The sequence below is a fragment of the Oncorhynchus masou genome, chromosome 4, assembly GCF_036934945.1.
Source record: "Oncorhynchus masou masou isolate Uvic2021 chromosome 4, UVic_Omas_1.1, whole genome shotgun sequence".
Classification (NCBI taxonomy): Eukaryota; Metazoa; Chordata; class Actinopteri; order Salmoniformes; family Salmonidae; genus Oncorhynchus; species Oncorhynchus masou.
The window spans coordinates 4714843-4730541 of NC_088215.1; the positions used below are offsets into that span (position 1 = coordinate 4714843).

Consider the following 15699-nt stretch of genomic DNA (forward strand, 5'->3'; position numbering starts at 1 on the left):
TAACATGAGTCTTCAATATTCCCAGGTAAGAAGTTAAGTTGTAGTTATTGTAGGAATTATAGAACTATTTCCCTCTATACCATTTATATTTCATTAACCTTTGACTATTGGATGTTCTTATAGGCACTTCAGTATTGCCAGTGTAACAGTATAGCTTCCATCCCTCTCCTCGCTCCTCCCTGGGCTGGTATACAACGACAACATCCACCATCGAAACAACTTTACCCATGCAGAGCAAGGGAAACAACCACCCCAAGGCTCAGAGCGAGTGAAGTTTGAAACGCTATTAGCGCGCGCTAACTAGCTAGCCATTTCACTTCGGTTACACAAGCCTCATCTCGGGAGTTGATAGGCTTGAAGTCATAAACAGCGCAATGCTTGACACACAACGAAGAGCTGCTGGCAAAACGCACAAAAGTGCTGTTTGAATGAATGTTTACGCGCCTGCTTCTGCCTACCAATGCTCAGTCAGATTATATGCAACGCAGGACACGCTAGATAATATCTAGTAATATTATCAACCATGTGTAGTTAACTAGTGATTATGATTGATTGTTTTTTATAAGATAAGTTTAATGCTAGCTAGCAACTTACCTTGGCCTTACTGCATTCGCGTAACAGGCAGTCTCCTTGTGGAGTGCAACAAGAGAGAGGCAGGTCATTATTGCGACCAAGTTACTAGTTATCTGTAAGGTTGCAAGATTGGATCCCCCAAGCTGACAAGGTGAAAATATGTCATTCTGCCCCTGAACGAGGCAGTTAACCCACTGACTAACTGACTTGCCTAGTTTAAAAAAGGTATAAAAAATATATATATATGTAATTTATTTTAAAAATCTGCAAATCGGCGGAGCCCAAAAATACAGATTTTCGATTGTAATGAAAACTTGAAATCGGCCCTAATTAATCGGCCATTCCGATTAATCGGTAGACCTCTAATTCAGACCCCTTGACTTTTCCCAAATTTCGTTACAGCCTTATTCTAAAATTGATTCAATACATTTACCTAATCAATCTACACACAATACCTGATAATGACAAAGCAAAAACAGGTTTCTAGAAATGCTTGCAAATGTATTAAAAACAAAAAGCAGAAACACTTATTTACATAAGTATTCAGACCCTTTGCTATGAGACTCAGAATTGAGCTCAAGTGCACCCTGTTTCCATTGATCATCCTTGAAATGTTTTTATAACTTGATTGGAATCCACCTGTGGTAAATTCAATTGATGGGACATGATTTGGAAAGGCACACAACTGTCTTTATAGGGTCCCACAGTTGACAGTGCATGTCAGAGCAAAAACCAAGCCACGAGATCAAACAAATTTTTCTTAGAGCTCCAAGACAGGATTGTGTCGAGGCACAGATCTGGGGAAAGGTACCAAAAAATGTCTGTAGCATTGTACACAGTGGCCTCCATCATTCTTAAATGGAAGAAGTTTATAACCACCAAAATTCTTCCTAGAGCTGGTCGCCCGGACAAACTGAGCAATCGGGGGAGAAGAGCCTTGGTCAGGGAGGTGACCAAGAACTCGATGGTCACTCTGACAGAGCTCCAGAGTTTCTCTATGGAGATGGGAGAGCTTCCAGAAGGACAACCATCTCTGCAGCACTCCACCAATCACGCCTTTAGGGTAGAGTGGCCAGATGGAAGTCACTCCTCAGTAAAAGGAACATGACAGCCCATTTGGAGTTTGCCAAAAGGCACCTAAAGACTCCCAGACCATGAGAAACAATATTCTCTGATCTGATGAAAATAAGATTGAACTCTTTTGCCTGAAAGCCAAGTGTCACGTCTGGAGGAAACCAGGCACCATCCCTACAGTGAAGCATGGTGGTGGCAGCATCATGCTGTGGGGATGTTTTTCAGTGGCAGGGACTGGGAGACTAGTCAGGATCAAGGGAACGCTGAATGGAGCAAAGTACAGAGCGATCCTTAATGACAACCTGTTCCAGAGATTTCAGGACCTCAGACTGGGCGAAGGTTCACCTTCCAACAGGACAATAACCCTAAGCACACAACTAAGACAACACAGGAGGGGCTTCGGGACAAGTCTCTGAATGTCCTTTGAGTGGTCCAGCCAGAGCCCGGACTTGAACCCGATCAAACATCTCTGGAGAGACCTGAAAATAGCTGTGCAGTAATGCTCCCCGTCCAACCTGACAGCTTGAGAGGATTTGCAGAGAAGAATTGGAGAAACCCCCTAAATACAGGTGTGCCTAGCCTGCAGCGTCATACCCAAGAAGACTCGAGGCTGTAATCGCTGCCAAAGATGCTTCAGCAAAGGGTCTGAATACTTATATAAATGTCATATTTCTATTTTCTAAAAACCTGTTTTTGCTTTGTCATTACGGGGCATTGTGTGTAGATTGATGATGGAAAAAAACTATTTCATCCATTTTTGAATAAGGCTGAAACGTAACAAATGTGAAAAAAGTCAATGAGTCTGAATACTTTCCGAATGCACTGTATGCTAAGTTGAGAGCCTGTGAGAGGGTTTTGTGTCTGCAAGAACAGTCATGTTTCCTCTTTTGCATAATAGTGTAGGTTATCAATATCAATATTACATTGAATGATCGATATTGGTGCCCACCACTAATAATAACATGAGATTTCATTTTCCGCAGTGCAGTGATCTGGTGAAGTGAGCTACAGGGAGATATTAGCTACATCTACCTGTGTTCCCAGGGCCTGGATGTCGTGCTCGAAGGTGGTGTGCATCCGCTGCAGTGTCTCCACCGTGTTCTGGTCACGTCCCACCTCCTCGGGAAGCTTCTTGTGTTTGTCCAGGATGCGGCCCAGGATCTCCTTGGCGTCGTGGTAGAACTTGTGTAGCTCGTAAGAGGCGGACAGGATCTGCGTGCGCGTGTCGATGAGCTCCAGCAGGTCAGCCCAGGCCTCGTTGAGACCGTCCTTCCACTCAGCCACCGTGGCGGCATCTGCGTGACCCGCATTAATCAGCTTGTCGGACAAGCGGTTGACGGCATCCACACGCTCCTGGCCGATGTGGCCTGTGTCACGGGAAAACTCCCGGAAGCGCTCCTGGAGCATCTGTGGATGGATAGATGGATGGAGAGGAGGAGAATGAGGACCTTTAACACAAATATACATTGTACTGCCCTGTCTTCCCTACTAAAAAGTAATGGTGGTATCAAATGGGCAGTACTGAAATCAGTCTATGGCCGTGTTACAGACTGTTTGCAAAGCAGTCACACACCAAAGCACACAACACCTGGATTAGTGTCAACCATATCAATATGATACCCAACTGCAATGCAGCATTCAATTATTGGTACTTTAATACAATCATACATTGTGCAATGTGCTGCTTTGCAGATGGTCTGGAATACAGACTGTGTTTTCCTCCCTGACAGCACCAGGAGTGAAAGGGTAGGGTTTGAAGTCAGGTGACGTAGCTTACAGTGACATGCTCGTAGTCCTGTCCCAGCTCATGAGATCCGGCCACCACCTCCCGCTCGGCAATCCACTGCTCCAAGTCGTCAACCTCGCGGTTGAGCTGGAACAGGCGGAACCTCTCATCCAGTTTGCCCCGCCTCTCCTCAGACAGGTCCTTCATGCCGGCATAGAGCTTGTCCACCTGAGACTGACGCATGCCTATCCTTTCACTGCCCACACAAACAGAAATCAAGACTTCAATGATCAGTGGATGGGTTTAACAAGAGTAATCTTTTTTGTTTTTGCAAAAAAAACATATTCTTGTTCCAGCCCAATACTAACACCCCTGATCAAACTAATAAACTAGTCATGGTCTGTAATCAAGGCTATCATTAGTGAAATCAGGTCTGTTAGGGTTCAGATGAAACAAAAATATGCATACACACCACACTCTGGTCTACTGAATGCTACACTCATAGAAATACTTTTTCTAGATCGGACATTCAAATTCAAGTCAACGTTCCTTGACGGGTGGCAATAATAAGTGACATTCTAATTCAATGGCTTCACTCTGGGCTCTCTCACTGACCTCTCTGTATGTCCTGCAGCTGTCAGGCCTCTGCTGGTCTTGGAGAGCTGATGGACTGTCTCAGCGTAGTCCTCCACCGATTGTTCCACAATCTGGTGCTTCTTCAGCATGGCTACAGAGCTCTGCTCATCCTAAGAGGGAAATACACTTGTTTTTAGCGCTTTGGGAATTCTAAGTTAGTAGCAACATTATCAACACACACACACACAATATTCCTCACAATAGGGCACACCCATGGCAAAAATATTATTTGTACAGCACCAGAACACTGTCAATAACACCCTGGTACCTTGGCTTTCTCCTCAGACATCATGTACAACTCCTGCTCGCTCATCCAGGCCTCTGCCTCGGCGGCATCAAAGTAGTACTTCTGGGCATTGTGGGACTGCTCCAGTCGGGCATGACGCTTCTCTGTCTCCTCAATCATCAGACCCCACAGCTGTTGCAGGTCGGCCAGGTGCTGGCGGATGGCCTCCACGGCAAGGCTGTCCTCCATCAGCAGGCTCTCGCTCCGCTCGAAAATGTCGTCGAAGCGGGGCTGGTGTCCCTGGATCTCCTTCTGCAAGGTCTGAGAAGGGGACACAATACTTTTATTGCACATTTCCATGGAAATTAATTTTGTAATGTCAGCAATACATTAAAATACTAGATACACAAAACCAAGAGCACAATACAGTAGATACACTTCAAGTAAGCTATGCCTGAACGGCTCAAAGGGCAGGAGCCATATTTCTGTACTGTACACCCCCTGGAGAAGACACCAATCTATCTACCCTATATCTCAATTAAAACTCAATAAGACAGTGATACTCTTTGCTATGTATGATATCATTCAATATATTTGTTTAAATATCTTGGTAGGAATAGGATAACAGATCTAGGCAGGCTTTTAAAAGTTTTGTTGATGCGAGTGGATGTATTAGGTTGGGATCTATCGCATCCCACAACTCACCCAGAGTATGTTTGGAATATTTCTTTATTGCACAGAAGGACAAGTTGACCAATAGAATAAGTCAACTTTTGTACTATGGGGGATAGTAGATTGACATAGGCTTATGCTTTTGCTATTCGTTAAGCCTACTCATCTTGTTGGCTGACAAAAAGCAGGCTAAATGTGGACATATTCAAAATGCGCCTCGGAATTCGCAGTTGTGTGACCGATGTGTCTGTCTTCATTCACTTGTAGCCTACTTCTTGCCTGAGAAAGACCCAATCACGTGATGAGCATTGGCTACATCTGAGAGACCCATGCGAGTGAGAGGTGCTACAGAGCACGGCAGCTGGGAGAATGGAATTATAAATCGCCTATTATATTCAGCCCAAGGGCACAACTGCTACTTTTTCAATTGTATTCCTCATACTGTAAAATAATGTCACGGAATTTTAAGTAAATCTTGTCTGCTAAATTAACTAGTGTAGCCCACAGCCATATGGCATAGCCATATCAGGGCCTAACATAAGGACAACTGAGAGTATACTATTCTGTTCTTCTGAAATAGACTACATTTTCTTTATATCATGTTTCTTTAGACATGTCTAAAATACATCATGGATTTATATTAAATGGATTTATTAGACTTTTTAAAATGTAGATGTTCCAAAAGGTCTGCATTAGTGGCTTGTAGGATATGCCTGGAAGCCAGGAGATGCTAAACGTGTTTATGCTAATTATCAGGCAATTACCAGTGAGAACAGCAGTTATTTGCTTGACAATCACTGACTGACAAAATTTCATGAACAACACAGCCCTAAACACTGACACTAACAATTATAATTTTGCTTATAAATAAGTGCATAAACGTATTCACAACAATAGAATGGTGCTTATTTTGGGCCTAAGTGTGACTTCCTTGTAAAGTGACATTGTCACGATCGTCGTAATAACATTCAGACCAAAGTGCAGCGTGATATGGGTTCCACATATTTATTGAAGTGAAACGCACAAAACAATAAAGAACAAACTAAATGTGAGGTCAATGAAGTGTTCACAGGCAACTACACATAAACAAGATCCCACCAAAACACAGTGGGGAAATGGCTGCCTAAATATTATCCCCAATCAGAGACAACAATAAACAGCTGCCTCTGATTGCGAACCTATTACCAGGCCAACATAGAAATGAACAACCTAGATTACCCACCCTAGTGACACCAACCTAACCAAAATAGAGAATTAAAAAAAGCTCTATGTTCAGGGCGTGACAGACATGTTCAGTACATGATAAAAATACACATACCTGATTTTTCTTGATAAGCAGTTGAACGGTCTGTAGGTTGTGACCATGCTCTGTGGAGGTTGCAATTCGCATCCTCTCTTCGACCCAAAGCTAAAATGGACGAGCCAAATAGATAATTAAGTGCATTGAATGAAAATACCAGAACAAATAAAGCCTCAGTAGAACATGTGCATGTACGAGCACACACAAACGTTTGTTTTTACTATCCTTGTGGAGACCAAACAATTGATTCCCATTCAAAATCCTATTTTCCCTAACCTAACCTTAACCTAAAATAAATGCCTTAAACTAGATGCCCTACATACGGGTCTTGACGAGAACAAATAAAAATGTTGAGGGAGATTCCCTTCTGTACCGTTCAACCAATCCAGTAAATGTGGACTAGTTAAGATGGAGTGTCGCCTTGTTAACGTCCCAAAGTTGTGTCACAGGCTCTCTTTACATTTCCCCTGAAAACCAAAAGGTCTCCACTTGTCTGAATTTTCCTTGTTTTACTATCGGGAAAACAAAAAAACAAAAACAAACAAACACACAGTACACCCCCAGGAGGCAGCTCAATCAACTATCAACTCACTATCTCATCCTCCACATCGCGGTTGAACTGGTGGATCTCACGGGAGGCCACCAGGAAGTTCTTTCTCTTCCTCAGCGGGTCGAGCAGCTCTTTGAACTTGTGCTCCACCATCTGTCTCTGGCAATCCACCTCCTCTGTGACATTCCCTTCCTGGCCGAGGACCAGTGCCTGGCTCTGCAGCTCCACCACCTCCCTCTGACGGACCTCCACCTGGTTCTCCAATATCTAGGGGCCACCAGGGAGAGGGAGGAGAACATTTTGAACACTGTTTCCCCTAGATGATGTTCCTGGCGGGGCCCAGGCCACTAAGGCAACATCCATGGTTTCTTATCCAAGATTTTCAGATCAGACCAATTGATGCCATACATTTTTTATTGCTAAAAACCAATTAAAGCCAACTTATTTAAATTATTATTAGTATTAATATGTTGCATTATTATTTTATTAACGCCAACATGATTTATTAATTTGATTACAACAACGCATGCTCCACCATGTACAGTACCTGCTGCTTTTTGAGCAGGATATTGACACTGGTCAGGTCTTTGCCATAGTCATCAGATTGAATCTGTCCCTCCAGGCCACCCAGCCACTTGTTCAAGTCAGCACAGCTCTGTGTGAACAGCTCGGTCTTGTTGGCGTCAAACAGGCACTGGGCTTTGGTCTGGGTGGTAGACTCCAACACTTCCCACATCTTCTGGAGGGCTGAGAGCTTCTCCTTGACCACCGACTCTGTCTCAGGCTTCTCCAACACCAGCTGCATCCCATCCTGGAAAGGAAAGACTTAGAATCACCTTTATTTCCCAAGTACTTTTACAAGTACCAGGAATTTGACCTACTGATGTGGTGCTGCCATGCCTTACAGTAACAAAATACACAGTATAAAATAGAAAAGGTCAAGATTATGGATAATCTTTGTGTTTCTGCAGTTGTTGAAACACATTTTATGGCCGTGAAACACATTTAGTGCGGCGGGCAGGTACAGTCAGTTAGTTATGGTGGGGTAACCCCCTGAGTTTTGCAGTGGGTATAATATGGCAGTTAGTGAGTATAGGGTAGTCATAATCAGTTGGGGAGCTATAGTGGGTACATACACTCAATAGACAGTTTATTAGGTACACCCGTCTAGTACCGGGTTGGACCCCCCTTTGCCTCCTGAACAGCCTGAATTCTTCGGGGCATTCAATAAGGTGTCGGAAACATTCCACAGGGATGTTGGTCCATGCCGACATCACGCAGTTGCTGCAGATTGGACGGCGGTACATTCATGCTGCGAACAGCCCGTTCCGTCTCATCCCAAAGGTACTCTATTGGGTTGGGGTCTGGGGACTGCGCAGGCCACTCAAGCGAACTGAACTCTCTGTCATATTCCAAGTGATGTTCTTCCACTCCTCAATTGTCCAGTGTTGGTCATCTCGTGCCCACTGGAGCCACTTTGTCTTGTTTTTAGCTGATAGGAGTGGAACCCGGTGTGGTCGTCTGCTGCAATAGCCCATCCGTGACAAGGATCAACGAGTTGTGAGTTCCGAGATGCCGTTCTGCACACCACTGTTGTACTGCTCCTTTATTTGTCTGTTTGTGCCCCAACTGTTAGCTTGCACGATTCTGGCCATTCTCCTTTGACCTCTCTCATTAACAAGCTATTTTCGCTATACAGTGCCTTGAGAAAGTATTCGGCCCCCTTGAACTTTGCGACCTTTTGCCACATTTCAGGCTTCAAACATAAAGATATAAAACTGTACTTTTTTGTGAAGAATCAACAACAAGTGGGACACAATCATGAAGTGGAACGACATTTATTTGCAAGGAGGAATGTGAAAAAATGTCACTCGATGTGCAAAACTGATAGAGACATACTCCAAGCGACTTACAGCTGTAATCGAAGCAAAAGGTGGCACTACAAAGTATTAACTTAAGGGGGCTAAATAATTTTGCACACCCAATTTTTCAGTTTTTGATTTGTTAAAAAAGTTTGAAATATCCAATAAATGTCTTTCCACTTCATCATTGTGTCCCACTTGTTGTTGATTCTTCACAAAAAAATACATTTTTATATCTTTATGTTTGAAACCTGAAATGTGGCAAAAGGTTGCAAAGTTCAAGGGGGCCGAATACTTTCGCAAGGCACTGTACAAGCTATCTATTTTCATTTTTAGTGTTGACACTGTAAAGAGTTAAATTAACACTCAGTGGTGTAAAATTACCCCACTGTTGGTGTTAATAACCAGAGTTGCATGCTCTACTGCAGGTCGATTTTTTAAATCGTTTGTTTCAATATCAATTTTTTTGCATGTACATTGATTAATTAAACGTATGCTACTCAGAAATAAATAACATACATTTTCTAAACTATTCAAATCTGTTACTTGGACTTATTGTACCAGTTACTGAAATTTTTGTTCAATTCTAGATGTTTAAGGTAGTCTCATACCTTAGTCTTCCCAACCCTGGAAGTCATTCTGAATGCAGGTTGCATGTGAATAAAATTCTAAATGTTGGATATACCCACTCCAATAGGAGTTACACATCACTTTGCAAGCCAGCATAATGTGGCTTGCAGGTCTGATGTGGCCTGTAAACTATGAGTTTCAGGCCGCTGTATAAGGCTAAAACTAGGCCCTCAAAAGAAGGACTCATGAAATATGTATTTTATTCTTAAAATAAATGTAATTTTAATGACATCATACACTTAAGACTACTTAAAAGTCTAGATAACTGATCACGCTAATGTGCTACTAGGGTAGCCTAGTGGTTAGAGCGTTGGACTAGTAACCGAAAGTTTGCAAGTTCGATTCCCCGAGCTGACAAGGTACAGATCTGTCATTCTGCCCCTGAACAGGTAGTTAACCCACTGTTCCTAGGCCGTCATTGAAAATAAGAATTTGTTCTTAACTGACTTGCCTAGTAAAATAAAGGTAAAATAAAAAAATAAAAATGTAATTGGAGGCACTTGTTATTAACTTGTGTTCATTCATCTAATACCCAATGCAAAATCATCAAGATAGAGTGAATCTTATTTTGGTTTTGCTAACCTTCTCAATTTTGTCCAGCCACTCCTTGTTGGACTGAAGCTCGGCCATGAAGGCCTGATGCTTGAGCCATTTGCTGTGGAGGTTCCTGGCCTCGTCGTACGACATGTCCTGGGCCGTGAGCATCTTCTCATTGATCCACAGGGACAGCTGCACACACACACACAGAGGTAGGTAGGTCATTGTATTTGACTGCCTTAGACTGTGAAAGCAGTCTGTCACTATACTTACATGCACTGTTTTATATTTAATACATAGCGTGGCAATGTATGCATTCATAGTATCGGGACTTATACCAATGTTAGACTGTATGAACGATTTTTCACGTCCAGATTAAGCATATTCCTGGAATAATAAGCACTTTCAATGGAGAATCTCTATTGAAAGTGCTTTTTAGTTCAGGAGTAGGCTTAATCTGGGTCCGGGAAAGACATGTTGGGCAGCAGACCTCCTGGGAATCCTGTAGGAACTTCTGAAGGTCCCGGTTATCCTTCAGCCTCATCAGTAGCTCCAGAGCAGCCTTGCGGTTCTTCTTATGGCTGTGCAAATGTTGGGTAAACAGATTTGATCATGGATAATAGATCCCATGTTTATTGTGACTACCACAAACAAGCTCCCAGTTGTGTGTACCATATACAGTATATCACAAAAGTGAGTCCACCCCTCACATTTTTGTAAATATTTGAGTATATTTTTTCATGTGACAACACTGAAGAAATGACACATTGCTACAATGTGAAGTAGTGAGTGTACAGCTTGTATAACAGTGTAAATTTACTGTCCCCTCAAAATAACAACACACAGCGATTAATGTCTAAACTGCTGGCAACAAAAGTGAGTACAACCCTAAGTGAAAATGTCCAAATTGGGCCCAATTAGCCATTTTCCCTCCCCGGTATCATGTGACTCATGAGTGTTACAAGGTCTCAGGTGTGAATGGGGAGCAGATGTGTTAAATTTGGTGGCATCGCTCTCACAATCCCTCATACTGACTGGTCACTAGAAGTTCAACATGGCACCTCATGGCAAAGAACTCTCTGAGGATCTGAAAAAAAGAATTGTTGCTCTACATAAAGATGGCCTGGGCTATAAGAAGATTGCCAAGACCCTGAAACTGAGCTGCAGCACGGGTGTCAAGACCATACAGCGGTTTAACTGGACAGGTTCCACTTAGCACAGGCCTCGCCATTGTAGACCAAAGAAATTGAGTGCACGTGCTCAGCGTCACATCCAGAGGTTGTCTTTGGGAAATAGACGTATGAGTGCTGCCAGCATTGCTGCAGAGGTTGAAGGGGTGGGGGGTCAGCCTGTCAGTGCTCAGACCATACATCGTACACTGCATCAAATTGGTCTGCATGGCTGTCGTCCCAGAAGGAAGCCTCTTCTAAAGATGATGCACAAGAAAGCCCGCAAACAGTTTTTTGAAGACAGGCAGACCAAGGACATGGATTACTGGAACAATGTCCTGTGGTCTGATGAGACCAAGATAAACTTATTTGGTGCAGATGGTGTCAAGCGTGTGTGGCGGCAACCAGGTGAGGAGTATAAAGGATCAGCAGAGCATGATCCCCTCCCTTCGGAGACTGGGCCGCAGGGCAGTATTCCAACATGATAACAACCCCAAACACACCTCCAAGATGACCACTGCCTTGCTAAAGAAGCTGAGGGTAAAGGTGATGGACTGGCCAAGCATGTCTCCAGACCTAAACCCTATTGAGCATCTGTGGTGCAAGGTCTCTAACATCCACCAGCTCTGTGATGTCGTCATGGAGGAGTGGAAGAGGACTCCAGTGGCAACCTGTGAAGCTCAGGTGAACTCCATGCCCAAGAGGGTTAAGGCAGTGGTGGAAAATGATGGTGACCACACAAAATATTGACACTTGGGCCCAATTTGGACATTTTCACTTAGGGGTGTACTCACTTTTGTTGCCAGCGGTTTAGACATTAATGGCTGTGTTATTTTGAGGGGACAGCAAATTTACACTGTTATACAAGCTGTACACTCACTACTTTACATTGTAGCAATGTGTAATTTCTTCAGTGTTGTCACATGAAAAGATATACTCAAATATTTACAAAAATGTGAGGGGTGTACTCACTTTTGTGATATACTGTATACAGTTGAAGTCGTAAGGTTACATACACCTTAGTCAAATACATTTAAACTCAGTTTTTCACAATTCCTGACATTTAATCCTAGTAAAAAATTCCCGGTTTTAGGTCAGTTAGGATTACCACTTTATTTTAAGAATATGAAATGTCAGAATAATAGTAGAGAGTGATTTACTTAAGGTTTTATTTATTTCATCACATTCCCAGTGGGTCATAAGTTTACATACACCCCATTAATATGTGGTAGCATTGCCTTAAAATTGTTTAACTTGGGTAAAACAATTTGGGTAGCCTTCCACAAGCTTCCCACAATAAGTTGGGTGAATTTTAGCCCATTCCTCCTGACAGAGCTGGTTTAACTGAGTCAGGTTTGTAGGCCTCCTTGCTCGCACACGCTTTTTCAGTTCCGCCCACACATTTTCTATAGGATTGAGGTCAGGGCTTTGTGATGGCCACACCAATACATTGCCTTTGTTGTCCTTAAGCCATTTTGCCACAACTTTGGAAGTATGCTTGGGGTCATTGTCTATTTGGAAGACCCATTTGCGATGAAGCTTTAACTTCCTGTCTGATGTCTTGAGATGCTGCTTCAATATATCAAGATATTGATATCTCATCAACGGGGCTGTAGAGGAGCAGGTTGAGAGCTTCAAGTTCCTTGGTGTCCACATCAACAACAAACTAGAAAGGTCCAAACACACCAAGACAGTTGTGAAGAGGGCACGACGAAGCCTATTCCCCCTAAGGAAACTAAAAAGATGTGGCATGGGTCCTGAGATCCTCAAAAGGTTCTACAGCTGCAACATGGTTGCATCACTGCCCGGTACGACAATTGCTCAGCCTCTGACCTCAAGGAACTACAGAGGGTAGGACGTACGGCCCAGTACATCACTGGGGCTAAACTGCCTGCCATCCAGGACCTCTACATGTGGACACCAAGGAACTTGAAGCTCTCAACCTGCTCCTCTACATCCCCGTTGATGAGAATGGGGGCATGCTCGGTCCTCCTTTCCCTGTAGTCCACAATCATCTCCTTAGTCTTGGTTACGTTGAGGGATAGGTTGTGTGGGTGCTTTGCTGCAGGAGGGACTGGTGTACTTCATAAAATAGATGGCTTCATGAGGAAGGAACATTATCTTGATATATGGAAGCAGCATCTCAAGACATCAGACAGGAAGTTAAAGCTTTGTCGCAAATATTTTTTTTACATCACGATACACAATACCAAGTAAATGCAAAGATCAATATCAAGCGTTGTACTGGCATTTGTGGTAGCTGTAAACCTAATAACTGGGTGGTCTTATGTGTCTAACCATTGGTTGTATTCTCTGTAGTCTTTTTCACAGTAAAGCTGTGCAGGTAGTCTACTGGTTAAGCGTTTTGAGCCAGTAACTGAAATCTGCTGCTCTGCCCTTGAGCAAGACAATTAACCTGGGCGCTGATGATGTCGATTAAGGCAGCCCCCCGCACCTCTCTGATTCAGAGTGGTTGGGTTAAATACGGAAAACACATTTTAGATTAATGCATTCAGTTGTGCAACTGACTAGGTATCCCATTTCCAGGAGATTGCTTTATCATATTAATGTGGTTCCCGGGGCGTTAAATACTCCAACAGGTGTGAGATCTAATCTGCGCAGCAGAGTAACCGCAAAAAATGACCTGTCCACCAGTGTCATTTGTAACTATATAGCAGAAGAGGCTTCTAACCTGTCGTCAATAGACGCCACTCTCTCCTGGATGCGGTCGGCGTTGATGTTGCCATCAGTCGCCAGCCGCCTGCCAGCCTCCACCACACCGTTTATCTTCTCTTCGTTGGCATCCATTGTGGTCATGAAGTCCTCCTGCTGCTTGATGGCTACTTCGGCCCCCTCAAGCGTAGTGGCCATCTCTGTATGGGCCAGCATGTATTCCTAAGATTAGGGTTATAAAAAGAGAGAGTCAGTCACAGGGTTTTTTAATAATCCCCACTGAGACTGGATATCCAGGTCGGGGTCAATTACATTTCAAATCAGTTAGGGAGTATACTGAAATTCTTGAATTGACTGAACTGAAACAGAATATAGAACCCAGCTCTGCTGGAATTCAATCTAAACTACATTGAACACTTTCTGAAATGTACTTTTTTGATTTGCAAAGCAGCATGTCCTTGGTAAGAGGGAGTGGATTATAGTTGGGCACAAAAAATGACACATTGTTACCACATCCCTGCCTAGTAAAATTAGGTAATAACAGCTAAAATAGGACTTTAAAATAAACTGTTAACAAAAATCTAATTTTGAATGAGTGTAATCAGTGAAATGAAATAATAGTGAAACGGAACCATTCACTTTGGATTTCTAGGCTAATATTTTTCTACTCTTGGAATAGAATTGAAACTCAATTGAATCGAACAATTAAGTACCCTGGTTTAAGGGGTATTGACCAATCAACGTACCTGGTTGTTAAGGAAGGCCTCGGCCTGCGTGGTGTCCCTGAGAAACAGTTGGTAGGCGTGGGACTGGGACAGCAGGTTCTGCCGGTTTTCCCACATCTTGTGCAGCTCATTCCAGCCCGTGTCCAGGGCCTGTAGCCGCTGCCGCAGGAACATGTACTGGGCATCGGTCTGGCCCTGGGTCACCATCTCGCCCATGTCGCGCATCTTCTGGTAGTCCTCCTCGTAGTTGCGGATCTCATTCTTGATGCCCTCGTGCTGTGCTAGCAGCTTCTCTGCCTCAGCCAGCGTGTTGGGCGTCTCCTCCGAGGCGACGGCTGTCTGTGTGCGTGACAGCCACGACTGGAAGTCATCCAGCTCGCGCAGGAACTGCTGCAGCTTGCTGGCCTCACCAAGGGACTCCTCGCGATTACGCAGTGTGGCCTTCATCTCCTCCCACACGGCAGTGATCTCGGCCAGGCGGCCCTTGATGGCCTTGGCCTGGTCCGGGTGCTCGCCGGCCAGCCGCTCTGCCTCGCCACGCAGGTCGCCCAGCTTGTCCTCGATGGCAGCCAGGTCACGCTCCATGCCAGTGAGTTTACGCTGCAGGGCCATGACACCCGTCAGGTCGTTGCCCAGCTCCTGGGTGGACTCGATGACCTTCGTCTTCTCGCGGATCCATGACTTGGTTTCTTTGCAGTCCAGGTGGTAGTTCTGCACACCCAGCGCCGAGATTAGAGACTCCTTCTTCTGGTCTGCCAGTTCCCGGAACTGGCTCCATCTGAGGAACAAATTAATAAATAGAAATATGGTAATTTAGCAGACACTTTGATCCAGTTTACGGACAGTGGCACATATTTCAATATTTGTGGCCCGTACGGGAATCAAACCAACCATAACCCTGTTGTTGCCAGACCAAGGGTCAAATTGACTGAACTGGCCAATTAATTTGATGATAACCAATAAAAAATGTCCAGCTCAATTCAAAGGATAAAGTCATATCCAACACATAATAACACAATTTTGAGTCAATAGGTATTATTAATTCACCATGAGAAAAGTAAAGGTCAGGCATAGTTAAAATCACATAACTGCTTAACTACATTATAATAACCTAATCATCTTTTGGTTTCTTCATTTGCATCAGTTACAGTGCCTTGTAAAAGTGTGTTTCCTATTTTGTAGCATTACAACCTGTAATTTAAATGTGTTTTTATTTGGATTTAATGCAATGGACAAAATAGTCCAAATCAGTGAAGTAAAATTAAAAAATGTACTTGTTTAAAAAATTTTTTTTTTAAAGTGGTGTGTGTATATGTATTCACCCCCTTTGCTATGAAGCCCCTAAA

General features: G+C 43.6%; 1 protein-coding gene across 3 annotated transcripts in view; it reads right to left on the bottom strand.

The window, feature by feature from the left end:
- Positions 1-15699, bottom strand: part of LOC135521950 (spectrin beta chain, non-erythrocytic 1-like) — a 110527-nt gene that overhangs the window by 16252 nt on the left and 78576 nt on the right. For all 3 annotated transcript variants that reach the window (XM_064947777.1, XM_064947793.1, XM_064947785.1), the window contains 11 exons: positions 14375-15131; positions 13648-13850; positions 10277-10367; positions 9832-9978; positions 7305-7568; positions 6800-7024; positions 6226-6315; positions 4278-4556; positions 3989-4119; positions 3425-3629; positions 2680-3054 (listed from right to left, as the gene is read on the bottom strand). In XM_064947777.1, the coding sequence (XP_064803849.1) occupies positions 2680-3054; positions 3425-3629; positions 3989-4119; positions 4278-4556; positions 6226-6315; positions 6800-7024; positions 7305-7568; positions 9832-9978; positions 10277-10367; positions 13648-13850; positions 14375-15131 (2767 nt within the window). The remainder of the gene's footprint in view (positions 1-2679; positions 3055-3424; positions 3630-3988; positions 4120-4277; positions 4557-6225; positions 6316-6799; positions 7025-7304; positions 7569-9831; positions 9979-10276; positions 10368-13647; positions 13851-14374; positions 15132-15699) is intronic.